The 26,958-nt window shown below is 49.2% G+C and overlaps 9 protein-coding genes across 9 annotated transcripts; 5 read left to right on the top strand and 4 right to left on the bottom strand.

Annotated features, from left to right (window-relative positions):
* Positions 1–396: 396 nt before the first annotated feature.
* B0J16DRAFT_72704 (MPE1 protein) lies at positions 397–2,721 on the bottom strand. Its single transcript, XM_046134378.1, has 3 exons — positions 2,324–2,721; positions 1,982–2,270; positions 397–1,929 (listed from the first exon to the last, which is right to left on the bottom strand). Exons 1-3 carry the CDS (start codon positions 2,493–2,495, stop codon positions 537–539), a joined length of 1,854 nt encoding a protein of 617 aa, XP_045987077.1. The 5' UTR covers positions 2,496–2,721; the 3' UTR covers positions 397–536.
* A 1,042-nt stretch (positions 2,722–3,763) lies between these two features.
* B0J16DRAFT_262971 (uncharacterized protein) lies at positions 3,764–5,248 on the top strand (the record flags this gene model as incomplete). The annotated part of the gene is made up of 2 exons (XM_046123324.1): positions 3,764–5,013; positions 5,068–5,248. 2 exons carry the CDS (start codon positions 3,764–3,766, stop codon positions 5,246–5,248), a joined length of 1,431 nt encoding a protein of 476 aa, XP_045987076.1.
* A 771-nt stretch (positions 5,249–6,019) lies between these two features.
* Positions 6,020–6,754, top strand: B0J16DRAFT_316841 (yippee zinc-binding/DNA-binding /Mis18, centromere assembly-domain-containing protein; the record flags this gene model as incomplete). Its single annotated transcript, XM_046125335.1, has 1 exon — positions 6,020–6,754. The coding sequence occupies one exon, from the start codon at positions 6,020–6,022 to the stop codon at positions 6,752–6,754; it is 735 nt and encodes a 244-aa protein (XP_045987075.1).
* Positions 6,755–8,515: 1,761 nt separating this feature from the next.
* Positions 8,516–11,413, top strand: B0J16DRAFT_72644 (glycoside hydrolase). The gene is made up of 2 exons (XM_046134377.1): positions 8,516–10,936; positions 10,989–11,413. Exons 1-2 carry the CDS (start codon positions 9,003–9,005, stop codon positions 11,140–11,142), a joined length of 2,088 nt encoding a protein of 695 aa, XP_045987074.1. The 5' UTR covers positions 8,516–9,002; the 3' UTR covers positions 11,143–11,413.
* Positions 11,414–13,426: 2,013 nt separating this feature from the next.
* On the top strand, positions 13,427–15,322 carry B0J16DRAFT_316839 (isocitrate lyase; the record flags this gene model as incomplete). The annotated part of the gene is made up of 5 exons (XM_046125334.1): positions 13,427–13,657; positions 13,716–13,871; positions 13,926–14,268; positions 14,358–14,910; positions 14,965–15,322. The coding sequence occupies 5 exons, from the start codon at positions 13,427–13,429 to the stop codon at positions 15,320–15,322; spliced, it is 1,641 nt and encodes a 546-aa protein (XP_045987073.1).
* Positions 15,323–16,004: 682 nt separating this feature from the next.
* B0J16DRAFT_316838 (kinase-like domain-containing protein) lies at positions 16,005–18,318 on the bottom strand (the record flags this gene model as incomplete). The annotated part of the gene is made up of 4 exons (XM_046125333.1): positions 16,005–16,285; positions 16,339–16,977; positions 17,033–17,868; positions 17,933–18,318. The coding sequence occupies 4 exons, from the start codon at positions 18,316–18,318 to the stop codon at positions 16,005–16,007; spliced, it is 2,142 nt and encodes a 713-aa protein (XP_045987072.1).
* A 1,032-nt stretch (positions 18,319–19,350) lies between these two features.
* B0J16DRAFT_72450 (uncharacterized protein) lies at positions 19,351–20,436 on the bottom strand. Its single transcript, XM_046134375.1, has 3 exons — positions 20,249–20,436; positions 19,664–20,199; positions 19,351–19,611 (listed from the first exon to the last, which is right to left on the bottom strand). Exons 1-3 carry the CDS (start codon positions 20,333–20,335, stop codon positions 19,539–19,541), a joined length of 696 nt encoding a protein of 231 aa, XP_045987071.1. The 5' UTR covers positions 20,336–20,436; the 3' UTR covers positions 19,351–19,538.
* Positions 20,437–20,444: 8 nt separating this feature from the next.
* Positions 20,445–23,182, top strand: B0J16DRAFT_72460 (DNA polymerase alpha/epsilon subunit B-domain-containing protein). Its single transcript, XM_046134376.1, has 2 exons — positions 20,445–21,365; positions 21,415–23,182. Exons 1-2 carry the CDS (start codon positions 20,680–20,682, stop codon positions 23,051–23,053), a joined length of 2,325 nt encoding a protein of 774 aa, XP_045987070.1. The 5' UTR covers positions 20,445–20,679; the 3' UTR covers positions 23,054–23,182.
* Positions 23,183–23,197: 15 nt separating this feature from the next.
* On the bottom strand, positions 23,198–26,945 carry B0J16DRAFT_334579 (Fusaric acid resistance protein-like-domain-containing protein). The gene is made up of 3 exons (XM_046126968.1): positions 26,557–26,945; positions 23,911–26,491; positions 23,198–23,861 (listed from the first exon to the last, which is right to left on the bottom strand). The coding sequence occupies exons 1-3, from the start codon at positions 26,620–26,622 to the stop codon at positions 23,335–23,337; spliced, it is 3,174 nt and encodes a 1,057-aa protein (XP_045987069.1). The 5' UTR covers positions 26,623–26,945; the 3' UTR covers positions 23,198–23,334.
* Between the last annotated feature and the right edge of the window lie 13 nt (positions 26,946–26,958).

The following is a 26,958-nucleotide window of genomic DNA, read 5'->3' as shown; positions in this document are numbered from 1 at the left end:
ATAAAATACGCGAAGTGCTGGAGATAGAAAGAAATCTGGAACAGTGTTGAACAAAACAACAAAAGGTCACGTAGTGCATACAGGAGCCTGACGGCATAAAGGAGTTGCTACGGCTTGATCGATGGTTCACGAGATCATGCGCTTTCAAGATGAATCGAGTCACAGAACAGAAATACCCAGTTATTGTCAAAAAGATTTTGATTATGCGTTGTTTGACTTTGACTAATTCAAAGTTTGTTGGAGCGGTGTAACGCATTGTCCCTTATAACCCAAGCATACGTAGACATGAAAACCTCTCATAAAAATAAAACCGTTATTCTCCCCAACGCCATTCCGCACAATGTGACGGTAAGCAATGCCGATTAAAAAGCAAACCGTGACCTGTGATCCTCAATCCAAGGTAAGCCAACCCCGCAGGTGACACTCAGTTATGTATGCGTATAATGCAAGTTACCCATAGGCAAATATAATAGTGAAAATAGACAAAAGCAATCGCTAGCAAGGATGTAATCGGGTCCTGTATGTCGAGTCGTGGTTTAAAGCTCTCGGTAGTCGCTGGGCCGTACTCTTCGCTGCTTGTTCTGATGTCGATGGGGGTTGACCGGCTTGCGGAAGTAGGCATCTTCGTCAGGACCAGCACCTTGTCCAAAGTTGCCGTTTTGGAAGCCATTCATGCCTCCGTTCATGTTGCCCATGTTGCCGTTCATACCATTCATTCCCATATCCCAGCCATTCATACCGCCGAATCCACCATTCATGCCAGGAAATCCGGGCATACCCATCATCCCTGGCATTCCCATCATGTTCATGTTAGGCATTCCCATGTTCATGTTTCCCATGTTGGGCATACCCATCATGTTAGGCATCATGGGCATTCCGTTGAACATCATGTTGTTCATGCCCATGCCGTTCATGCCCATACCGTTCATGCCCATGCCGTTCATCATGTTCTGTTGATTTTGTTGATTTTGCATGGCCTTAGGGCCCTTGGGAATCCTAGGGTTGTCAAGAATATCGTCGGCAGGTCGCTTCCTGGAGTTGACATCTGTGGTTTTTGCACCATCTACTTGTTTGTGCGCATCGTGTGAGGCAGATACAAGACTCTTAGGGCCTGTAGGGGGAGACTTGGCTGTCGCTGGCTGTGACACGGGTGATTTTGAAGTTTCCTTGGCTAACGAATCCTCGGACTTGTTATTGGATTCATTCTCAGTCTTCTGCTCCGTGGTGCTAGCAGTCTCATCCTGAGGCTTGTCCTGAGTTTCACCATCTGTCTTGACATCTTCCGGAGCTTTGGGTGACTGGGGAGGGGGGCTTTTTGCTGTTTCTTTCTCCTTCAGGTACTCTTGAATCTTCTTCGAGGCCTCTTCATCTGGCTGAAGGTCATCAATCAATACACCTTCTGATTGACATGCGGGGCAAACGAAGTCGCTTTCGATGAGAGCATTGGTTATGCAATCATTACAAAAGGTCTTCTGGCAGCAAGGAGTCTTCATTGGCTCTATGAACATCTTCTTGTCAATCGAACACTCCAAGCCCTGTTCCTGAATCTCCTTATCCTCGGCCAAAGGTGCATTCGTCGTGGCTGAAGACTTGGCCTTGGCCTGGAACTGTTCCCATGACGCCTTGTCAGGCTCAGCAATAACAAAATCTCCTTCAGCATTGACCATGATACCCGAAGGACGCTTAGACTCGTCCCCATCAGTTTGCGCAAGGACAACGGACTTGTCAACCTTTTGAAGGAACGAACGAGGAATACCTGTGGTCCGCTTGACTCGTGGGCGATTGTCAAACTCAGGGTCGTCGTTAGTCGGGCATAACTGAATCCAATGACCCTTGTTACCACATCGGTAACAGATGTAACCATTCGGGGGATCATGGTCAGGGACGTTTGCGGGTCTTTTAGCACCAGCTTTGAAGACCGGTGTTTGGCTATTGTGGCATTAGTTTTGAACGAGACACCTCAAGCATGATTACAACTTACTGGGACATTTCTTCCTGCTGAGCGGACCACTGCTCGGTTTGGGCAGCAAACATGGCCGCCATCTTCTCCTCTTCAGTCATGGCATTGTTCATCTGACTGATTGCATCAGAGCTTGGTTTGGAAACCGATGCCTTCGCCGCTTGCTCTTTGCGACCGGCATTCTTGGCTGTCACAGGCATTTTGCCGGATACATAACGAGCAGCACGTCCTGCGCCAGGCTTAAGTGCAGGCTGACGCCTGGCGATGACGGTCGTTGACCTGGGAATGATAGTCGTATCATCGTCATATTCTGAGTGCTTGTTAGTAATCTTCTTGGCTACATAAATAACTGTGCGAACTCACCTTCGCTATTATCATCGGTGTAGATATGGAGATCGAAGTCGGTACCGTCTCCGAGGCCACTCTTGGTAATAATCTCACGCTTCAGCTCGAAAACTGAGATTCCAGTACCATCAAACTCGACTCTAGTAGGTTCCTTTTGGGATTTGAATTTGAAAAAGACGGAAGACGTCATTTTGGTTGAGATGTGCTAGATGTTTCCTACAGGAACAAAAAAAAAAGCACAACACAGTAGAGAACAGAAGTTTGTTGAGATTCAAATACCGTAAGTCGGCAAAAGTCCAAAGGTCAGGTCGGGCGGGTCGCACAAAGCACTATGTAAGTATTGATTGATTGTTTGCGTTTGCAAAACAAGGCAGCTTGTTTTGTTTGTTCGTCTTCTTTCTTGCACTGCCGTGCCTCTTTCAGCTCTCAAGGTGAATGGAAATAATCAATTTTGATTGTACTTTGAGGGAACAATAGTGGCAATAGGGTCAAAAAAGAAATGGGTGCAATGAATAAGGAGTACAGCTGGCAAAATAAGCCAGAAGAGAAACAGCCCTCAAACTCCACCTCACTTTCCAGATCACCAACGCTTGTTAAACCACTCAACCAGCAACCTTTTAAGTTAGCCAAACGTCCCAGCGCTTACGCCCTAGCAGGAGCAGACCAGCGAAACGTTATACGAGAGAATCTCGAGCGACGGGCAGATAACGGTTCGTCGAGGATCGCGTGAAAGTGATGAGATCGTGTCAATAAGCCGGAAGATCGTCGGTCACGCGAGATACGGACTTCAAGGCGTCGAGCGAAGATAAGAAAAAAAAAAGTGGCAAAAGAACAAGACGAGCGTGGTCTGGCGACTGCGTTAATTCCGTACGTCGAGTTATCGATGGCGAAAGAGGACGTCGACGATGGAGGAATGGGTGAGCGATGGAGAGTGTGGGGAGAGAAAGAGTCTTCTAACAACAGGGCAGCGGGAAGAGAGGAAAGGCGATCCGCCCCTTGAGGGTGACTAATCGAGCAGGTGGTGGATGCCCGCATATAAGTTACTCCGGATGACTCAGCACCCCGCTCACATGGAAATTGTAGTGCAGTGAGAGCTCAAACCAAAGTCTCTTTATTCCAAGTGACTAATCATTGCTCAGGGAGTGCAGTGGTTTGCCATTGGTTGCCGTAAGTAACCGGACCATCTGCGAACTGTCAATTGCCCCGCCATAAGGTGAGAACGGAGCTGTTATATCGCTGCCCGCCCGATAGAGCAGGTCCGAGATCAAGTCTGGTGTAATGCCCCGCACCTTCCGCCTCAATAGGGCAGCTGTGTGTTGCGCTCAAGTGGTGACTGCGCTCCCCAAAAGGCCCTTTTTATCATTACGAGTACCCATCTCGCAAAGTTTTTCTCAAAAACACAACCTCATTTCTCGTACCTATCTCACAGACTCTATTCGTGCTCACCAAGCAAAGAAAATGGCTCCTCAGCTCGACGGTTTCTTCAAGCAGGTTGACAGCTCCGCCGACCACTTCATTGAGCGGCTACGCAAGGCTGTTGCCATTCCTTCCATTTCTGCCGAGGATGCGCGCCGACCTGATGTTGTTCGCATGGGAGAGTGGCTCGGCGACGAGCTCAAGGCTCTCGGAGCTTCTGTAGAGCTTCGACCTCTTGGAAAGCAGCCTCACAAGGAGTATCTCGACCTTCCTCCTGTTGTCCTTGCACGATATGGAAGCGACAAGAACAAGCGTACCATCCTCGTGTATGGCCACTATGATGTTCAACCTGCTGAGAAGAGCGACGGCTGGGCTACTGAGCCCTTCGACCTCACCGTCGACGACAAGGGCCGTATGTTTGGACGTGGATCTACAGATGACAAGGGTCCCGTCTTGGGCTGGTTGAATGCCATCGAGGCCCATCAGAAGGCGGGCGTCGATTTCCCTGTCAACTTGCTCATGTGTTTCGAAGGAATGGAGGAATACGGCTCTGAAGGCCTCGACGACCTCATCAAGGAGGAGGCCAAGAAGTACTTTGCCGATGCTGAGGCCGTTTGTATCTCGGATAACTACTGGCTCGGTACCGAGAAGCCCTGCTTGACCTACGGTCTTCGCGGTTGCAACTACTATTCTGTCGAGATCTCTGGTCCCGGTGCTGATCTTCACAGTGGTGTCTTCGGTGGCACCGCTCAAGAGCCCATGACCGATCTCGTTAGAGTACTTGGGTCGCTTGTCAACACTGGTGGCGAGATTCAGATTCCAGGTATCAAGGAGCAGGTTGCTCCTATCACCGCTGACGAGGAGGGTCTATACGATGGTATTTCTTTCACCATGGACAACATTCATGAATCTTTGGGTAGTAAGACAACTATCTTTGATGACAAGAAGCGTACTCTTATGGGCCGCTGGCGATACCCGTCACTGTCCATTCACGGTGTGGAGGGTGCTTTCTCTGCTCCAGGAGCCAAGACTGTCATTCCTGCCAAGGTCATTGGAAAGTTTTCTATCCGAACCGTTCCCGATATGGATATTGATAAGACCAACGAAGCTGTATACAAGTATGTTGAAGACCAGTTTGCCAAGCTTGGCAGCAAGAACACCATGAAGGTGTATGCTCAGCATACCGGTAAGTGGTGGGTTGCCTCGCCAAAGCACTGGAACTTCTCAGCCGCCGCCAAGGCTGTTGAGCGTGTATGGGGTGTCGAGCCTGATTACACTCGTGAGGGTGGAAGGTAAGTCAATCATTGAGTCTGAACTTGATGTGTCATCGCTAACACAATTACCAGCATCCCTGTTACTCTTACTTTCGAGGAGGCTACGGGCAAGAATGTGCTCCTGCTACCTATGGGTAGCTCTACGGATGGTGCTCACTCTATTAACGAGAAGCTCGATAAGCGCAACTACATTGAGGGTATTAAGCTGCTGGGAGCTTATTTGCACTACGTTGCTGAGGAGCCTCAGTCTTAAGGGGCTGTGACGAAATAATATCAGTTTAATGTACCATATGAAGAAATAATCGGGACAAAATACCCTTTGGAACAAGAACAACCTGAACGTTTCTGCTATTCACGGACTGCTTCACATCATGAGTACTTGGATTGGCTCAGTTCATGATAATCAATCTACAGTACCAACCTCAGCGGATCTTAATTGCTGAACCCTGCATGCCTGATAATGTAGGTACGTACCATCTGATCGCTGTCCGTGGCTGGACCCCTCTTTTTCGCCCTCCTGCGTTGGTCTTCCCCACGTCAGTCGCCATTGATAGGAGGAAGACCTGGAGCTGTTTTCGCCCCTTTCAGACTTAGTGGAGGTTCCTCACCCATCACTGGTTGTGAGTCTGGTGATCGCTGCTCGGCTGAGTCGGGCAGAATGACCAACTGATCAGATTATTGGTATTAATTTTCTCCATACCCCCGACGATGCATGAAACTGCCAGATCGCCTTGTTCACCGACTACAGTACAGCTGTCTGCAAATTGGACGCCTAGGCACTGCTTCCGACATAAAACAAACTTAGAACAGCACCAGCTTCCGTCTGCAACAACTTTGTTGTACGCCACTTGTGGAGCTTTGGCGCTTGCAGTGGAACGTTTCCCCCACACCTTATCAGACCCCTAACCCTTCCATAGAAAGTTCCAAAAAGTCCCCGTCGGAAGAGCGAGCCTGTCTACATACTTCTTCCAAAAGACAACAACCCTGAGGAGTCCCCGGGATTGTCAACATCACAACCGCCGAGATGGTTCGCGAGAGTGGCATCTCGGCTACAAAGCCTGTCTTCCCTAATTTCCTGTTGCCTAGCATCAAGCTTCCTTTCTCCGGACGTCGCCACTCGACCTCCTCGAGCTCTGCAGAATCTGCCGCATCGTCAGCGGTGACAACTCCAGCAAGCTCACCTCCGAACGATGGTCTTTTGTCCAAGTCTGGACGAGGCCGACTATCCCGTACCTCGCCAAATACGTTGCGCTGCTCGACATGCTCTGCGGATATCGCCTTTGCCTCCCAGGTCATCTCGAAGGGCTTCACCGGCCGATACGGACGGGCGTTTCTTGTCGCACCGCCTGCTCTCCCTGCTTCTCAGACGCTGAGCAACATACGGGTGGGAAAAAGTGAGAATCGGCAACTCGTAACAGGGTGGCATGTCGTTGCTGATATCAACTGTGGGGCGTGCTCGAGCAAACTTGGTTGGAAATACGTGGATGCCAAGGAGCAGGGCCAAAAGTACAAAGTCGGCAAGTTCATTTTAGAAATGGAACGAGTCGTTACATATCGGAGCTGGGAAGACGCCATTGATGAGCACGATGAGGAGACTATCATGTCATCTAAGAAAGGCGAGGAAGAGGAGGTCGAGTTCGATTCTGACGACGACGATGAGTGTGAGGATATCTTTGCAGGGACCTGGGACCCCGAGGTCGTAGAAGAAAGGCGAAGGAGGATGATGGCACGTCGGAGTCAAGCCGAGAGTGACGAGTAGTCATCATTGCTGTAGCCTTGTCTCGGAATAACGGATTGGACTTGAGTTATGCATTTGGAAGGCGTCAAGGGACGGATACTGAATATGGCGATGGATACGACAAATACCCAAGAGAAAGTCGGGTGCAAGAGCAATATGCGCCAGTATATCGATAGATTGATTTGACCTTTTATTTTTATTTTATTTTTCAATAGAAGCTGTTATGAACTAGAACTACGTTTACTTGGTATGTGAATAACAAAACCGTTGTCGTGGTGGCGTACGTGGCTATATATTCTTAGACCTGGCGTCTAATTCATGTACCTCGGTGCAACGTTATGGGATGCTCTAGTAACCAGCATGCATTGCTGGATAAATGAGGTGTATTTGTTGATGAGGAAAATCATCACTTGACCGTAACTCCTGGTGCCTTTCTCGGGCAGATCATACCAAGAAGCCAATTTTGAATTTGCGGACGATCACGAGATCGATATATGCGCAGGAGGAAGGTCATCTGATAGTAGGAGATCAAGATGACTAGATAAACATAAAGTTAAGGTTACAGCCATGTCAAAAACTGTGTTCTATAGACCGGATAAAGCTATGCAAACCAAATCTCTATGTCTCAGTCCCTTCGGGCCATGTTAGGTAGACACGCATCCTAACAACCCCGGGATTCACCTCGCATGTGTCCCACAATTAATCAGCTTGATGAACCCGCGCCTAGAGCAGAACGGTGCTCAAACTAGAATCGGCAATCTAGTAATCAAGAAGAATGTGTGATAGTATCGGCCGAAAGCTTTAGCCCTTATAAATTGAGAGGAAGGTTTAAAGAGAGGTGGGATGACCAGGGTGGGGTTGGTAGTGGGGGATGATACTAAATTGAAGGATATTTGATCCAAGTAGATGATATTCCGTACCTATACAAGACTGGACTCAGATACAGACGGAATCTATCACTCAGCAGTAACCTTCAATAACATACGCAAGGTATGGATGGATTGAAACCAGATCAGAAGCCTCCCTTGAAGGGTTGCACAGCATCAGGTTAGAGGAGCGTTCAGTGAGGTTAGTGGTGTAAGTCAACGGCAACACGTGGGGCAGATCCCCCTGATAGTGGAGTACCCCTGCGGCACGATATCGTCACAGCCTGTGGACAACTACAGTACAGGAGCTTTGAGGAGGGGTGATGTGAGGGGCAGCCATCCATCCATGAATTTCCAAACCTACCTAGGTACTTCCCTCCAGGGCTACGTTGCCTGGGCTGCAGCTCACCTGAAGCCGGGAGGTGGTAACCTCTCGTCAGGTACAGCAATTGATAGTATTGTCGGGTGCTTCCCTCACCGAATAATCCTGCATTGATCTCGCATTTCAATCGTCTGAGGTGTGACAAACCCCCACGCTCTCCTCACCGCTCTATTTGTTCAATTTTCTGTACGGTATACTCCTACAGCTTTCTGGAGAAGTGAGCGAAACCGGAGTGAATATTTTGTCTTCCCTTTCTCGTTCAGAGAAGAAACCACCAAAAAAGGGCGGGAAGCTACAATCAGGTAAGAGAGGACCACTTCTTCAGTTGTCACTGTCGTCACCCCAGGACTACGGGGCCCATTCCTCCACCCAAGCTTTCTATCCGCCACTTTTTATCTCTCCTCTCCACTTCTACCTTGTTCTTGTCTCCTCTCTCTCGCTCTTACAACGGGCCCCCATACTATTCTGCCGTCATACCTACCTCTCTACTACCTACCTACCTACTCACCTTGTTGCTCGCCCTCATCTTCACAAACTTTTACTCCTTCTACCTATTGCCATTACTGTATTCCTACGCGAGAGTGATTCAATTCCGTGTCCTTGCCATCTTCCTCTTTCTGTTCTTCCATCCAGTCTTGTCTTGCGACCTTCGTACTATCACTAGTCGACGTAGCTGGACAGTGTCACAAATCTTAACGAGCTTTCATTCTCCGAGTCTGGCTTCATCCTTCTAACCCCGCTTCGTCTCCTGACAGCAGGCCTGATAATCCAATTCAATCATCATGGCCGCGCCTTCTGGTCACCGCACTCGCGGTTCTGATGATCTGGGTGTCTACGACGACGCCAAAAGCTACTATACGGAAGAGCGTCACCAAAACCGTGCCGGTCCCCGCACCCGAACTTATTCCCAGGTTTGTGCTACTGCCTGTCATGCTGTGGCTCGAATTGACACGGAGATAGAACAGTTTGATGTCCCGTTTCGAGCGTGTTAACCTTCGGGAACCCTTTCGACGTGGCAGTCATGGTGAGTAACTCAAGTATCATCAAGGCATTTGCCCACCGTGTTAACACTTTTACCTTACCAGACGAGGCCTCTCAACAGAACCGACGCTTTCTTATTCAAGTCGATTCGACGTTGGAAAGTCTGTCACTCCAAGAAGACCCCAATGGAAACATGCAAATCACGATCGAGGACAATGGACCCAAAGTCATTTCTCTGCGTACCGCCGCTTCCGCTGGTCACAACCGTTTCGACGTGCGAGGAACTTATATGCTGTCCAACCTATTGCAGGAGTTGACCCTGGCCAAAGAGTACGGACGAAAGCAGATTGTTCTGGACGAAGGTCGTCTCAATGAAAACCCAGTCGATCGTTTGTCTCGCATGATTCGTGACCATTTCTGGGACAACTTGACGAGACGCATTGATGCGTCGACAGTCGATATTGCGGCTAGAGATCCCAAAGACTGGACAGCCGACCCACGCCCGCGCATCTACATTCCGTATCGATGCCCTAAACAATACGAGTTCTACAAGAGAGTTGCCGAAGAGAGACCTGAGATGCGCCTGGATGTTCAGATGTTGCCTGAGAAGATCACCCCAGACCACGTCCGTGACATGAACGATGCACCCGGTCTCCTGGCCGTCGATGCGCAAGAAGTGCCGGAGCCGGAGCACCCCTCAGGATGGACTCTCAAGGGTATGCCCTTTGTGGTCCCTGGTGGTCGATTCAACGAGCTTTACGGCTGGGATAGCTACATGGCTTCCTTGGGTCTTCTTGTCAATGACCGAGTCGATCTGGCCAAGTCAATGGTCATCAACTTTTGCTTCTGTATCGAACACTACGGCAAGATCCTAAATGCAACTCGATCTTATTATCTCTGTCGATCACAGCCTCCGTTCTTGACCGACATGGCGCTTCGTGTCTATGAAAAGATCAAGCACGAACCTGATGCCAAGGAGTTCCTTCGACGATCCATCCTGGCCGCCATCAAGGAGTATCACAGCGTTTGGGTCTCGGAGCCTCGATTAGACCCTACCACAGGACTGTCGAGATACCGTCCAGAAGGTCGTGGAGTGCCTCCTGAGACAGAGGCTACTCACTTCGTCCACATCCTTGATCCTTACATCAAGAAACACAACACGAACTTTGAAGACTTTGTGCGAAAGTACAACCACGGCGAGATTGTGGAGCCCGAACTCGACGAATACTTCATGCATGACCGTGCTGTGCGCGAGTCGGGTCACGATACTTCATACCGTCTCGAGGGCGTGTGTGCCGACCTGGCCACGATCGACCTCAACAGTCTTCTGTTCAAATACGAGACCGACATTGCCCGGACTATCCGCAGTGTCTTCAATGATAAGCTGACCATGCCCGAGGAATTTTGCGCCGGCACACCTTATGAGCCTGGCGAGGTCCTCTCGTCGGCGGCCTGGGATCGCCGAGCCAAGCGCCGTAAGCTTACTGTAGACAAGCTGATGTGGGATGAGAAGGAGGGCATGTTCTTTGATTATGACACCGCGAAGCGCCAACGATGCACATATGAGAGTTGCACAACCTTCTGGGCTCTCTGGGCTGGCATTGCCACGCCGAAGCAGGCGGCTGAGATGGTCCGCAAGGCTCTCCCCAAGTTCGAGGCATACGGCGGTCTAGTTTCAGGAACGGAAGAATCGCGTGGAGCCGTCGGCCTTGATCGACCTAACAGACAGTGGGATTACCCATATGGCTGGCCTCCACAGCAAATGCTGGCGTGGACCGGTTTGATTCGCTACAGCTTCACTGAAGAGGCAGAGCGAATTGCCTACAAGTGGCTTTTCATGGTCACAAAGGCCTTTGTTGATTTCCATGGCGTTGTCGTTGAGAAGTACGATGTGACACGACCAGCCGACCCCCATCGCGTAGATGCAGAGTACGGCAACCAAGGCCTTGGTTTCAGAGGTGTCAACAAGGAAGGGTATGTTATAGCTTCATTATATTCACGAGAACGATAACTGACATTGACATAGATTTGCATGGGTCAACGCCAGCTATATCTATGGCTTGCAAATCATCAATGCTCACATGCGCAGAGCACTAGGGGCCCTGACACCTTACGATACACTGATGAAAGCTATCGAACAGAACGAAGAAAAAACGCTCGCTGGCCTGCTTAGTTCATAGGGTAATGTTATTGCAGACTTAGAAGCGCTCAGCAAAAGGAAAATGTTGTTGTAGCTATCGATATCAGTAGGACAAGAATGTTACTATACCTGCTCGCTGTGCTTCTGGTCCAGTCCTTGCTGTTGATGTGTCTTCGAATAGCTGTAGTCATCCGGGTATCACAAGCATTTCTGGAACAAATGAATGGTTTGCCTCATATTTGGAAGGGCAATTTGCCTGTACAGTATAAGCTCAAGGGCAAGATGAGTTGAATATGTGGGAAGCATAAAACAGCTCACTGACTCGGGAAGTAGCCGAAAATGATGAAAGTCAATCGAACTATAGGGCACGTGAGGAGGTGAAGAATTGTGACGAGCTGAGGATCATGAGGGATCTCGGTAAAGAGGCGGCCGAGGTAAAACAATTATTCTAAGCTTTTGAAAGCGTCGGGTCAGAGGTGGGGTGAGACGAATGGTTGGAGATTGAACTCCATAAACTACAGTAAGGACAATGAATGCCGGGCCAATGTGTACGCCTTGTTACAAAGGTGAGGTCAGAACTGTCAAATCGGTACCGAGATCGCTTCTTGGGGGCGCGGCTTCACATGCCAGAAACCTCCGCTGCCCCGGAGCTGGAAGGAGACCCATATTTCGGCCAAGTTCCGTCGTTCCGGGGCGAGTGGGTCCGGTAGGCGGAGGAAGGCCGAGTTGTATAGGTAGATATGACTGCAGGCTTGCAAGAGAGCTGGCTCAAGATAGTAGGCGTTTTGCTTTGTATTATTGTTTTCTAGGTATCTGGTCTTTGATGAAAGGACCATTTCTTCTAGGTTGTTAAAAAGAAGAGATGATCTCAGTCTTGCCGGTTGATGAATCAACGTGTAAGGAATAACACTTTCCCCAGGTTTTGAATCGGGGGTAAGTCCTGTTTCGATTAAACGAGAAGGGAAACAGCACCTCATTATCTACTTAGGCACATGTTAAAATTGCTTGATTTATTTGAGGTTCACTGTTTTGATTGTTGTGTCAAAGTGTATATATCGAAGGTTATTCTGTCTGGTGGACATAATACATCTATCTATCTAGGTATCTATGAGTCTATCTGCTTGTTCCTAGAAAGATGTGAATGCGAGATGAACTTTACTTAGTCATTCACGGCATTCGGTATCTTGGTCTCATACAAGGGGCCCTGCTTTTCTAACATGTACCCTTTAAGCCGAAGCGGTTGAGTAAAGACGTCATATTAGCGAGGTCGCATTACAGCACTGCTGGAACAGTGCCGTTCTGCAGGGTAGATTACCCATCGCGATCACGCTGCATCTCTTGATTCGATAGAGCTTTGATTTTTGTTTGAAGGGTAGATACCGAGCAACAGATATTGATTAATGCTTTCTTATTCTGGCGGCTGTAGGTAACCGGATTGAGGTTCTCGGTGACTGTCCGGAGGTACGTACCCATGCACCTGTTTCCTTTGCGGCTCGTGACGGTAGATGGGAGAGGCTGATCTGACACAACCATGATCATGGCCGAGGTGAAACAAGACAAAAGAGATAGTTCTGGGTCTGGGTTTGGCTTGTGCTCGGTGGAAGGCCGAGCTAGAGTAGAGTACTGTATTATACGGTGATAGTTGCTTTCAAGAAACTCAACTGTTACTGTTCGGAATGCCAGTAACTGGATAACAATTCTGTATATAAAATGCTTCTGTGTTGCTAAAGCCCGTATAGATGCTATTGTTTACCCTTGGATTCAATCATACAAATCCTTAACTTAACACATACTCGCATGCCTCTCTAACAATGGAAGGAACGAGGTCTGACGCCTCGTGGAGAAGCGGGTCCGCTAACTTCCCTTCTAAGACCACCCCTCAGTCTTGCCTCAACTCTTGGTCTCGTCCCGTCCACTTACAGCCGAACCTCACTCCCCCAGCTTTACTCTCCGTCCTTCAAAGCCGAGATACAATTGGCTCAGACAGCCCAAGAGTCAGGATCTCCACCAAAAAGTCGTCAACGTTCTTGCCGGGCACGGAGAGTTAGCGAGCTCTTGAGTATGAGCAAAAGTCATCCCCGTCCCGCCCAGCCTTGGGCAATGGACCGTCGGGGTACGGGAGACCAAGAGTGGCTCAAGATGACCTACTGGACAACTCCCGGTTGAGATGATACTTATTCTCTGCTCTCCCCTCCTACTTTTCGATTCCAAAGATTCAATTCATCTTTGTTATCCTTCTCTCCGACCTCACCCTCTCACTTACACGCCACCAACCTGCTCAACACTCACCTTCACTTTGAGGAAAACCACACAAAACAATCACAATGGCGTCACAAAATATGGCAAACCCTGCTGTCAGCCCTGACATCGAAGACGAGCTCTTCCAGAAAGAAGTCGAGGCTGTCAAGACATGGTGGTCCGACTCCAGATGGCGACACACCAAGCGACCCTTTACCGCTGAGCAGATCGTTTCTAAGCGCGGATACCTCCCTGTCGATTATGCCAGCAATGCTCAGGCTAAGAAGTTGTGGAAGATTCTTGAGCACCGCTTTGAGGTGAGTCACCGTGGTTATCTGCGAAGAGCGGAATACCAGATGTTAACTGTTTTAACAGAACCGAGATGCTAGCTACACCTATGGCTGCTTAGAACCCACAATGGTCACTCAGATGGCCAAGTACCTCGACACTGTCTATGTTTCTGGCTGGCAATCATCATCAACGGCTTCCGCCTCCGATGAGCCTGGCCCTGATCTGGCTGACTACCCTTATGTAAGTACAGAGCATATTTTAACTTTGATGTCAATTTGTCTGACAAGCATCTAGACCACCGTTCCCAACAAGGTCGCCCATCTCTTCATGGCCCAGCTCTTCCACGACCGAAAGCAACGACAGGAGCGTCTCAGCATCCCCAAGGAGCAGCGCGCAAACCTTCTCAACATTGACTATCTCCGCCCCATTATTGCCGACGCGGATACTGGACATGGTGGTCTCACCGCGGTCATGAAGCTTACCAAGCTGTTCATTGAGAAGGGTGCGGCAGGAATCCACATTGAAGACCAAGCCCCTGGCACAAAGAAGTGTGGCCATATGGCCGGAAAGGTCCTTGTTCCCATTCAGGAACATATCAACCGCCTCGTTGCGATTCGAGCGCAGGCTGACATCATGGGTAAGTTTAGCCTTTCCCCAGATTTCTCCAATTGTCACATGTGCAGTAGTGGTAGCACAACTCCAAGAAGCAAGACTAACATGTGAAAGGCTCCGACCTCCTCGCTATTGCTCGCACTGATGCTGAGGCTGCCACACTTATTTCCACTAACATTGACCCCCGCGACCATGCTTTTATCCTCGGCTCCACAAACCCTACACTCAAGCCTCTCAACGATCTCATGATCGCCGCTGAAGCTACAGGTAAGAGTGGTGCTGAGCTGCAGCGCATTGAGGACGAGTGGCTTGCCAAGGCCAACCTGAGCCGCTTTGACGATGCTGTCGCTGCTGCCATTGACGCCGGTTCCTTTTCTGATAAGGCTGGTCTCAAGAAGGACTATATCACCAAGGCAAAGGGAAAGAGTAACCTCGAGGCCCGTGCTATCGCCCGCCAGATTCTCGGTCAGGATATCTTCTTCGACTGGGACGCCCCCCGAACACGCGAAGGTTACTTCCGCCTCAAAGGTGGATGCGATTGTGCAGTGAACCGCGCCATCGCCTATGCTCCTTACTGTGACGCCATTTGGATGGAGTCCAAGCTGCCCGATTTTGCTCAAGCCAAAGAGTTTGCCGAAGGCGTCCACGCTGTTTGGCCAGAGAAGAAGTAAGTTTTCATGTGATAGTCGAAATACCAATGGACTAACGGTTGCCTTACTAGGCTTGCTTACAACCTTTCTCCATCCTTCAACTGGAAGACAGCTATGCCTCGCGATGAGCAGGAGACTTACATTCGTCGCCTGGCCACGCTCGGTTACTGCTGGCAGTTCATCACTCTTGCAGGTCTGCACACAACAGCTCTGATCAGCGACCAGTTTGCAAAGGCCTACAGCACCGTCGGCATGCGTGCCTACGGTGAGCTTGTGCAAGAGCCTGAGATGGACCAGAAGGTCGACGTCGTCAAGCACCAGAAATGGAGCGGTGCTACATATGTCGACGAGTTGCAAAAGATGGTCACAGGCGGCATCAGTTCCACAGCTGCTATGGGCGCCGGTGTTACTGAGGACCAGTTCAAATAAAATTTCGCCAAGTGACTGAGAGTGTGATTAGGAAACTGATTGAACGGCACATAATATTGCGTTTGAAACAGGAAAGGACATAGGGGTGTCTCAGAACAAAAAGGCGGAGTAGCGAGATCTTGGTCATCTTTTGGGTATTTGATATCATATTGCAGTTTGGGTTTAGCATTTTCTTTATATTTTATGACACAAAATATCTGGCTGTTTATTGCTGTTCGATTATGAGAATATCACATTCAAGCTTAACATGTCTTCACGTCTCCAATTTACCATTTTCAACCGACTCCTCTGGCACTCGTATCAATATGTGCCCAGATAAACTTTACTACATGCATCAGAATTCGTAACAGCGTGGTAAGTCATATTACTTGACAATATAACAAGAAGCGCTTTGTTTAAAAATAGATTTTGAAGACGGAACAAGTTAAAAATACCAATTCCCCCTTTTTCTATAGCTCCTTAGCTCCTGTCAACTTTACCCTGAACACTTCGCTAAACGACACTTCGCCCGACACCTTTGGTTGCCGGACCTGCTAAACCGAAATCCCGGTATGCCTGCACTGTTTTACAAATAGCCTTGGCTGCACATGCATTCCTTGGTCCCCTGTTGGGGTCAGTCAACCAGTAATAGTAAATTCGACACGTCATGTATTGCATGCTGCTCCGCCAACAGAAGTCTGTCTTAATCGGCCTCTGCAAGCTGCATGATCAACTTAGCAGCCATGTCCAGGAAAGGGAAGGGGCTCGTAACGTCCTTCTCCTCAAGCAACCGGCCGTGGGCTGTCTCATATCCTGAGCACTTAAAATCGACGAGATAAACGCCGTGCTCCATTTCGTAGATTTGTATATCCAGATGCAGTGCAACGAAAGGTTCCTTGGAAGTAGTATGATGACCGTCTGGTGTGCTGGGCGAGCTGGGCGTACTAGGTGCACTAGGCGCACTGCCAGCCTTCTTTTTGATAGCTTGAAACTCGTTAGCAGCGATCGTTAAAGCAAAGACTTTTTCAAGAACGTACCAGAAGTATCCCAACGCACATTAATGTGCCAAGGGTCGGCGGGAAGATTGTAGCGCTTCTTAGGGTCGATACTTGAGGTGGAACCCCGGTAATTGTCTTGAGAATCCGCGAAACTGCCTTCGCCCGAGGCTTCAGCTCTCTCTTCTGCCGTCCTGGCCTCATAATCTTCATCAGGAATATATGTTGCCCCCAACTTGTACAGTGCCTTGTGGATACAAAGGAGTGCTTCCCAGGGAGAGTTACGGGATCGGATACCGAACTGCCAACGTACTGGCTTAGACTTCTTTGGAGGGTTAATAGGTGTCATGCCTTGGGGCCTGGTGTTGGCTTCGTCCATGCGCAGCTGACTCCTTGAGTGAGGTCGAAGGCGACGCGCTGTCTCTTCTTTCTCGGCATCTGTTCTGTTGAGCAGGGGCTCATCGTTGATAAGTACTTTGGGCGGCGAGTTTTCGACACTACCGGCTTTCTCGCGTTCCATGTAGTCCTTGTGATAGGCCGGTAAACTGGAAGGCAGAATACCAACCTTGCTCACATAGGGGCGAGGGGTAGTGGTGGCCTGCGATGTCGTTGAACGTGCTGAAGACATGCTAAGCATGGGACTTGATCCCTCTGGCTCTGCTAACAGGGCTTCAGGGTTATCTAAATCAGTTTCAATACGCCAAAGAATCACTGACAAAGAAACGAGGAAACTCACGGTTCACTTGCATCATTTTGTTTTCTCTCACAATCATGTAGGCATCCTTGATGGCGGACGGCTCGGCAGCCTGCAGCGCCTCCTCGACATCACTCTTGCCGTATCCCATAGTCTTGCTGATCTTCTCTGTGACCTCGTTGTGCAGTCTTTCTTGAACCTTTTCTGAGGCGTTGGGGGCGATGTCATTCTTTTTGATCGCCTTGTTAGGGTCCACGCCAGTGTTGAAGAACTCTTCGACGGGAAGTTGAAGGTAGACGGGAAGGTCGGTTGTGAACCAAGGATCAGCCCGGATATCCTCAATTGTAGCACGATGTACAGGATTGACCACCAGCATCTTTTTAATCAGATTGGCGGCCCCTGTGGGCATCCACTGGGGTATACTGTATGTACCCTTTGCGATCTTGGCAAACAGACTGGGAATGTGTTCGTCATCAAAAGGAAGTCGACCGACCAAAAGAACATAAAGAATAACGCCGCAACTCCACACGTCCACTTCGGGGCCAGCATACAGCTTCCCGCCGATGACTTCAGGGGCGGCGTAGTTTGGACTGCCACAGCTTGTCTTGAGGAAATTGCCATCCGTCATAATATTGCTCAGGCCGAAATCGGCGATCTTGACGTTGAGGTTCTCGTCAAGCAGCAAGTTTTCGGGTTTCAAGTCACGATGAACAATCTTGTGGCGATGACAGTATTCGACAGCACATAACATCTGCTGGAAGAAACGACGAGCCTCGGGCTCCTTCATTCGACCATGCTGAACAATATAATCGAAGAGTTCGCCGCCCGCGTACTCGAGAACCATAATGATTTCATTGGGCGTCTTGATAACCGTGAAGCTAGAGTATTGATGTCAGCCCTCGATGACTCCGAGAAAATAATCAATGTTCCATGGGATCATACAGCTTAATAATGTGAGGGTGTCGTAGCAGTTGGAGATATTCGATTTCGCGCTCAACGCGACCAGCCATATCACGGCTGATAAGCTTCTTCCGGGCAATAATCTTAAGAGCTACTTGCTGGCCGGTGCCATTGTGAATAGCAAGCTTGACCTTGCCAAAGGAGCCCTCGCCCAGAGTTCGAAGGACCTTGTAGGCGCCGATGCGCTGTTCCGTCTTGATCTTTTCCTTGAGCGGCGCATCGGCGGGGCGGGAAGTAGCTTGAGGGGCATCGTGGGAATCGTCTTGTTGCTGCGACTGGGACTGGGACTGCGGTTGTTGCGGACGTCGAACGTGAGACGAGGACAGAGAAATGGTGAGCTCTTCATCCTCGAAGCCTCGGGGAGCCATGGCGATACGTATGATGCCTTGACCGAAGGCCAAGGCGAGACAAGCGGGTCGGTTCGAAAAGAGATCGAGCGGCGGGGTCCTGGTAGTTGAACAAGAGCTTTTGGGTTCGGTCGGTGATCAAATACTGAAAGCTGATATTGAAAGTATGCCACAAGAGGAACTACGACACTTCAAAATGGGCGGAAGAGTCGAATAATTTATTGTGAGGGAGAGGAGAAGAATGGGTGAAAATGAGACGAAGATCAACGAAAGGTGGTGGGTAGTATGGAGGTGAATAGTGGTAGGTAGTGTATTATCTAGACTAGTAGGTATCATAACGCCCAACTTTCAATACCTGTGGATGCCCGTAACTGTCCCTCTAACCTTCCGTCCATAGGTGGATCTGCAATGAACTGTACCTATGGAGGTATGGGCCTGGGAGGCTGCTAGGCTACCTACCTAGGCACCTACCTCTAGTGAGGGGTCAAGTAGAGCCAGCCCGGGCAGTTCAGAATTCAGCCATAGCCAACGCACCCAACTAACCTTCGTGAACTTTTGAGTGTTAATGGATGACTTTAAAAAAACATCTGATCTGGCTGGTATCTATAATAAAAACTGGAGCTCTTCTATATCGGTAGGTTGCAGTGACATTCATACATGCGACCAGCTTTAAAGTACCTACCTAGGTACCTATGTATACCTATAGTTTATAAAACTAATACAATAAAGCAATCTCAAATAAAACCCTCGACTGAGTCTCTTTGTCTCTACTCAAGTACTCATTTCCTAGGAGATTCTTATTGTTGTATGCTGCTGTCTTGCCGATAACCGTCTCAATCAGACCATGGCCTCGTAATCAAAATTAGTGGTATATCCACGGATACCAACATTTTCACATGCTCTTCCAATGTTGGATTCCCAACAACTCATCCATAGGGGGACTCTCATGATATCGCAAAAGTCGCACGAGCAATCACTCTCATATGATCTAAACAACTCTCAATATGATACCATGTTACTCGAGACGATATAATTAAATAAATAGTTTAGCAACCAGCAGTACTGCTTGTACAACTGGCATGCACAGCTGCATATATGGTCTTGGTTTCAAAACATGACACAATTAACAGGCATTCTTGTTACACTACAAACTACATTTATGATACAGGAGTGCATTTTTCTCTTTTCTAATACCTTCATCTGTGCTCCTTGGGGTATGCACTTTATGTTTCTCATTCTGCTCACTTTTGTTTGGCTTCTTCTTGCTTCAACCGTTCAACCAGCTTTCTTTGTAGAAATGGGCCGAGTCCCAGACTGCGACTTGTTAGCAATGCAATCACTTTTAACTTGGTCTCTCAAAACTTACATTCCCTCGTTGGTGAGAATGCGATATGTCCCACTCGGTTGTACCTTGCCAATGATTGTTCCTGCATCGTCTACTTCGACGCTGCCCAGGATATCCTCAGGCCATGCTATCCGTCCAAAGTCTGGTGGGTTTCTTCTGTCGCTGAGATGAACGTATCCTCCTCGTCCACCACCACCCGCTCCTCCCTGCGCGCTTGCGCCGCCTGCCCCGTCCCCTCCAGCGCCACCTCCAGCTCCCTGCTTGCGAGATCGGCCTCTATCAGGTCGTTTCTGAGAAAAGAAGACTCCTCCTGACCCCAGATTGAACCCTCCAGGGCTAGCAAATGCTCGAGCTTGGTTAATGAGGTCTTCATCTTCGTGGCCATATTCAGACACAACCTCGTTGAGGATCTTGACAAACTCATGGTTCTCACTGAAAGACTGGGGTGTTGGAGGGAGCTCGCTAGTTGTTCCGATTACTAGACGCTCGTTGGGTGGTTCCTTGTCAAGGTAACTCAAATAATTTGTAAATGGTGTCTTGGAATTTTTCACAACTTTCTTGAACATGGTCAGCGACTCTGGTCTGTCGACATTTGTATAAACTAACAATACTTGGGTTACTCGAGAGACTAGAGATTACCCGAAAAGGCACAGCCTTCCGGCGAGTAACGAAGCGAAATGTTGTGCCTAGCATTTTGGAATTAATTGAAGACTCAAGTTGAGAATATAACCGCACTCGAGTTCAAGTATAGAGAGCTTCAATCATAGACAATGTGGATGAGGTCACCGGTAGGTCAACGTGAAGTATGCATCTACAAGGTCTATGCAGCAATACGAAATCAATTAAACCCGACGCGTCGACGCGGTCTGCACGACCCCTCGAGGACCCAGACAAATTAATGGCAGGCGCATATCGAATTGTCACGACAACCCTCCTGCCTACCTTGCGTCGAGTTACGGAGCACTGACAACAGCATTTGAGCCTTCCATACATACCTATCATGCCCAATCGATAGCACAAGAACATCGACCTGAATCATGGATAAAACACCGGCCCCCATATTTCGAAAGCGAGACCCTGCGCCGCCGTCCTCGGCGATACCTTCTTCTTCTCCCGCCTTTGGCACTCCCGTTCATCCTCTTAAGCCATTCGCTGTCAACGCCCCCAAAGCCGCGATATTACCAATAATCCTTCCTCCGGCGACACTAAGACCTCTTGCTTTCCGCACATTCACAAAAAAGCATTCTCTCACACTCACATCTTCCGCTCTTCAAGAACTTGCTGCCTTCATTGGCAGACATTGTGGTTCGGGATGGCGCGAAGAGGGTTTGGCAGAAAGGGTACTCGAGGATGTTGCACGAAGCTGGAAGAACCGAAATGGAGGTGTTATGGTGGAAGGATCGAGTAAAGAGATGCAGGAAATCCTCAAGACCTTAGAGGGCAATATGAGCGGTGGCAGAATTACAGGACCAGTGAGGGGACTACCACGAGGAGACAGTATGCTCGATCTCAAAGATAACGACGCCTTGAGCACACGCTTAGGACTGCGGCCGGCGGAAGTGAGGAGAGAAGATAGCAACTCAAGTTTTGGAATGTCAGGTTTGGGCGTTGATGAGGAGCAGGAAGAGACGGAGACAAACGATCCTAGAGCATGGCTCAAAATTATAAACGCCTATGAGCAGCCCAGATTCTTGTATAATGTTGCCAAGAAGCACTTTGAAAAGTCAGTCATTTCTCGGATCATCAAGCCAGTACCCAGCTAACTTATTCAGGGACCCTTCAGCCCCTTCGTTACTTCCACCAGCATCACATAAAACGGCATTGTTCCGTAACCGCTACAATGTTATCCACCAACGACTACTACGCAACGAATCTTTCCAATCGTCAGCTGTCTCCTCCTCTCGAAAACGCACGCTCGAACGTTCCTTGTCAAACCAGAAATCACTCAAACTTACACCGATTGCAAATCTGCTAGGTCGCCACGGCAGCAGTCACATGCTGTTGGGACTGCTCGGCGTCCTTCCCACTGGTGATCTTGCCATTAGCGATTTGACTGGCACCATCGCCCTGGATCTCTCTCAGGCTGTTGCTATACCCGAGGACTCGGCATGGTTTTGTCCCGGGATGATCGTGCTAGTAGATGGTGTCTACGAAGAGGAAGATGAATCCGTAGGAAAGGGCCTCAATGGTAGCAGTGGCGTCGGAGGTATTCTAGGTGGACGTTTCCAGGGCTTCTTCATCGGTCAACCCCCATGCGAACGACGCAAGGCTACTCTTGGTATCAGCGGGCCCGATGGCGGCCAGGAGCAGACCATTGGGGGAGGTTTCGGTTGGATCGATTTCCTGGGCGTCGGCAGCGAACGAGCCTTGGGTACTAAAATGCGCAGGCTAGAAAATCGCCTCCTTCGATCCAGAGCCGAAGACGATGCGCCGTCTCGTGGGCGCGCGGTCATTATAGGCGAGCTGAACCTCGATCAGCCCCGAACTCTTCAGGCTTTGCGAAAGATTCTCTCGACATATGCCGCCGAACCTACAGGATCAGCACCCTTGACATTTGTGCTGATGGGAAATTTTACTCAGTATGCTGTAATGGCACGGGGAGGTAGTGGCGGAAGTATTGAATACAAGGAATACTTTGATTCCCTGGCTTCGACTCTGAGCGACTTCCCAACATTACTTCAGTCGTCTACCTTTGTCTTCGTCCCGGGCGACAACGACGGCTGGGTTTCCTCCTTCACAGCAGGTGCTTCTGTGCCCTTGCCGCGGAAACAAGTACCAGATATGTTCACATCTAGAATCCGACGTGCTTTTGCTACAGCCAATGCTGAGGCAGGAGGGAAGACGGATGGTGCAGCTATCTGGACCTCCAACCCAAGCCGAATTAGTCTCTTCGGCCCCAATCACGAACTTCTTCTCTTCAGAGACGATGTATCTGCTCGTTTGCGTCGAACCTCAGTCCGTCTCAAGCCTAAGGCCAACGATGGTAATATGGACGAAACGCAGAGCTCGAATCCTAATCCTCCTGACGATGTCCAACCAATGGACATTGACGCTGCTCACCACGATGATCCCACCGCGACGGATGCCGGCTCTCCCGTTACTCCCCTTGTTCCTCACGATATTCATGCTGCCCAAAAGTTGGTCAAAACTATCCTTGACCAAGGTTACCTAGCGCCTTTCCGACATGCCATCCGCCCTGTTCACTGGGACTTTGCCTCATCTTTGCACATATATCCGCTGCCCACAGCCATGGTGTTGCTTGATACAACCGCCCCCCCATTTTGTATCACCTACGAAGGGTGCCATGTCATGAACCCCGGCAGTGTCCTTGTACCAGGGCGTAAAGGTGTCGCTCGATGGGCAGAATATGAAGTTGGCCGTCAAGGCAAATTAAGAGAATGTACCATTTAAGCAGATTGGTGGCTACTATAAAGGCTGAGGGCGTTAAGGAGTTGGCGGTTTACTGGGTTCACGACGATAGATAAGATAGATTGTCCATTACCATGGGTAAGATTTGCCGTCACGACGCACCAATAACAAAATTCAAGTTCCTAATCAAGAACGCCGTTCGTATTGTTGATCTATCTACTGAGATGTAAGACATGATCGCACAGTCCGTCACTCCAGTAATCATAGAGTTAAATTATGGCTCAAGAAACGACCGACAACTCTTTTCAGCGGCCATTCTTTACTCACTGCAACAGTAACGCCTCCTCGTGCAATACTCCATAAAGGCTCTCAATCTCCGCTCTCACCTTGTTCAACTCCGCCGCAACCTGTAATGTCACAAGCGTGTATGCGTATAGCAGCGCGTAGTCGCTCTCCTGGATAGCAAGAGGGGACTCGTCGCCTAGAAGATCTGCACTCATATGCTCCTTTCGAAATTGGTAAATCTTGCCCAGAAGTCGATCCTTGTTGTTCTCAACCGTAGGGATAGCATCTGTCAAAGGGTATTCCAGCATGACGCATGACGCAATTACCTGGAAAACATGGCAGATGCGCTGGCAAAGAAGAGCTCTTTCTGTACTCGTATACTCTAATAGGGCTCGCTCACCCTCGGTCAATCCATTTCGTTTCGATGCAATAAGACGCATAGCATAAAATCCGTTAAGCATGTTTTTAGTAGAGCGCATAATACGCCCATACGCTGCATCTGGGAAGGGACCTCGAAGTTCAAACTCCGACTTCGCCGCAGTCCGAAGGCTCGCAAGCTTAAATGCTGCAGCAAAGTTAGCACGTGCATTATGACAGCGTGTGTATAGACTTACCATATCGTTGAAGAGCCGCCTGCTCACCCTCTCGCATATAGTCAAGGGTGTTGTGCGTGCTGTCCTTCTGAAGCGACACCGTAAGGGGGCCACGCTTCCAGATGAGACCCATCTGAAGATACAGGACTGATAGTCCCTCACGAAATTTCTTTCGACCAGAAATCGGCCAGAGTAATCGGCAAACAACTATGCCCCAGATGATGCCTAAGGTCACGGCAATCACTCGATGCCAGACAATGTCAAAGATCAGGGGGTTGGCACCTCCTTCGTCGTCATCATCATCGTCAACATCCTGCGAGATACTGTACGCATACAGGGTGCTCACGTTGTATGCAAGGAGAGCAATTCTACCCAAGGGTGCCTTTTTGATGACCAAAATCACATAGAAGTTGAACAAAGCCACAAGGCCTCCCAAGCACACAAGGGCAATGGCATTGCCCTGGCTGACTGTCCAGCAAACCACAGCAAAGGTTGCACCGATAATAGTACCTTTAAATCTGGCGGTTCCGGTAGTATTTGCCGAACCTGTTGTCATTGCAGCGACAATCATAAAGGATAGAAGACCCCATTCACCTCTCCATTTCTGGTAAATAGGTCTTGTCCCTGGTATGAACGCAAGCATCGCCCAAAGAAGGGCACCAATACCAACCTTGATACCAAAGAGAATATCCTCCCGGACAATGAACCGAGAAGTCTGGAGCATCTTCTGGGCGAATCTCCTCTTGATCTTACTGGCTTGGGGAGCAGCATCCCAATTGAAGGTGTCTCGTCGCACTACCATCGTGTCGGGAATGCCCTTGGGCATTTGTGATTTTCGTAGTCTGGGTACGGGTGGCTTTTGAATCAAAGTCTCGCGCTCCGGATCCTCAATCGCATCCTTGTTCGAAGATTTAGAACGGTTGAAGCGCCGCCAAAACTTGAGCCAGCCCCAAGAACGCGATGCGGTCTCGGTGGTGTACTTAACATCTTCCAACACGTCCAGATATGCATCGGTTTCATCAGCAACAGCCTGTAGACTGAAAGAAAAGTGTCCACAGGCAGCAGCAACTTCTTCAATGTCTGCTTGGATCTTTTCGGAACGAGCTCGCCCAAATTCTATGGTACGGTAAAGCTCCTCCAAAGATTCTGATCTCGCATTATTGTAGAGATTGAGAGCGTCGCGAAGACTCTCCCTCAACTGTTCGTTCACGGTAACATCTCGATTTGGATCTTTGCCAAAAGCCGGTTCACGCAGAATCTCCGAGAGTGTATGAGCAAGTGACTTGATCGAGGGGCCAAGCATGTCAATGAAGAGAGCGAATATGTCTGAGGGCTCTTGGAAAGCAGGGGCCGCCATCAACGCAGAGTCTGACTTGTTCCTCGTGGCTTGCCGTTCTTCTTCACTCTCGCCAGACTCATCAATGTCAGACAGTCTTTGGCCCCCATCCTCTAAGTAGGCAGTGATAGCCCTCGTGAAAGTCGGTGTAAGTCCGGCGCTCCTGGGTGAAGGGAAAGAATCTTCAAAATTAGGGACCTCTCTGAGGAGAGTGAATTGGGTTTCCAGAGCACTGCGCAGTCCTCCCAGAGCCTGGGAGAGTGTCTCAACGGATCTGGACAGACGCTTGTCAAGTGGATAAAATAATTCTCGGCCAAGAAAGTAATACTCGAATTTAGCTTCGCGGAGAGTTGAGTTCATAGTTGCATATGCAGCGTTGTACCGGGCAGAAACACGACTGTACTCGTTCGTCCAGAATTCATCTTCGGTACCACTGAGGAAACCCTTTGTGATAGACGACAGCTTATCGCCAAGAGAGCTATTGGCGGTCATTATGGAATTTCGGAGGACTCGTCTGGCTGAAACCCTCCAAAGCAGTAAGTTGACAGCAAAAGTGCAAGTGATACCAACAAGAAGCAGCTTCAAAACCTGAACAATCTTGTCGTCGTCAAAGTAACCTCCTTGGACGCTCTCTTCTTTTGTAATCACGGAAATGATTGCAATAGAAGCCAAGGTAGAGCCAACGTTGACGAGAGGGCTGTTAAGCCTCTGCTTGACCCAACCGACGAAACCCAGGCCTCCACCAATGCAAACAATAAGGATAAGAGCATGGGCGGCAGCAGTCAGCCCAAACTGAGTTCGCATAGTAACAGCTATACCCATTGAAAGTAATGACACGGTTTCGGCGTAGAACACAGCAACAAATGCTATCACGGACGCCTCAAGCATGGAACCAACGGTTCGTGCTGGGTGAAAATATACAGTAATAGTAGCTGAAACATGTTTTCCATCTCTGTTGCCAAGAAAAGATGTCATAGGCGGGAAGAAGGTGCCCAGACTACCGAGGACATAGGCAAGGACGCATTTGAGGACTCCGTGTCCCTCTTCGGTGTGTAGCCATAGCCAAACTAGGACAAAGGCGGTTTTAATGTTTTGTGTGATGATCTGTAGGCGGTCTGTAATCGACTCGGCCTCGTCAAAAGTATGGAATTTCGGTTTGTTATCGTTATCACTAGCAGAGGTTGTATTGGTGGAAGTACGTAACGAGAACTCTTGTCTCGATCGCTCGCCAGTGCTGGGTATGATAAAGGTTCCGTTTCTCAATTTCTGCCCAACGTATCAAATATTAACCATGGGCGCCACCATGACCTTTATACACAAAGGGTTCATACCGTTCGCTGGGATGGGCGTCTCTTAGGTGGCCATGCCATATTTGAAGAGCTTGTAGCGGAACTCATGGCTGTATTTTCGGATAGTACTCGTCTCGAGAGTCGTGTCTTGGTATTCTGGCGCGCTTCATTCTCTTGAATTTCAGAGCTCCATAACGAAAGACGGTGGTGGGTGTGTAACAGAGGTTCAATAAGGCAGCGGTGGTTGTAAGAGAGGCGGGCGGGCGGTTCTTGATGTATACGCTGTTTCTGGTTGTACAAAACAGAGAGAGATTGAATGGAAGGATGTCGTTGGACGTGGATGGTAGGATGGAGATGGAACAAATGGACGGAAACAATTTACTGCAAGGATCAGGATGACGCCGAGCATGCACCCCAGCTAGAGTGGATCATGAAGCTACTAAG

The sequence above is a fragment of the Fusarium flagelliforme genome (genome assembly GCF_020744385.1).
Source record: "Fusarium flagelliforme strain FIESC 12 MPI-CAGE-AA-0113 chromosome Unknown B0J16scaffold_2, whole genome shotgun sequence".
Taxonomy (NCBI): Eukaryota; Fungi; Ascomycota; class Sordariomycetes; order Hypocreales; family Nectriaceae; genus Fusarium; species Fusarium flagelliforme.
Note: the sequence above shows the minus strand (reverse complement) of the source record. Positions and strands in the feature narration are given on the sequence as shown.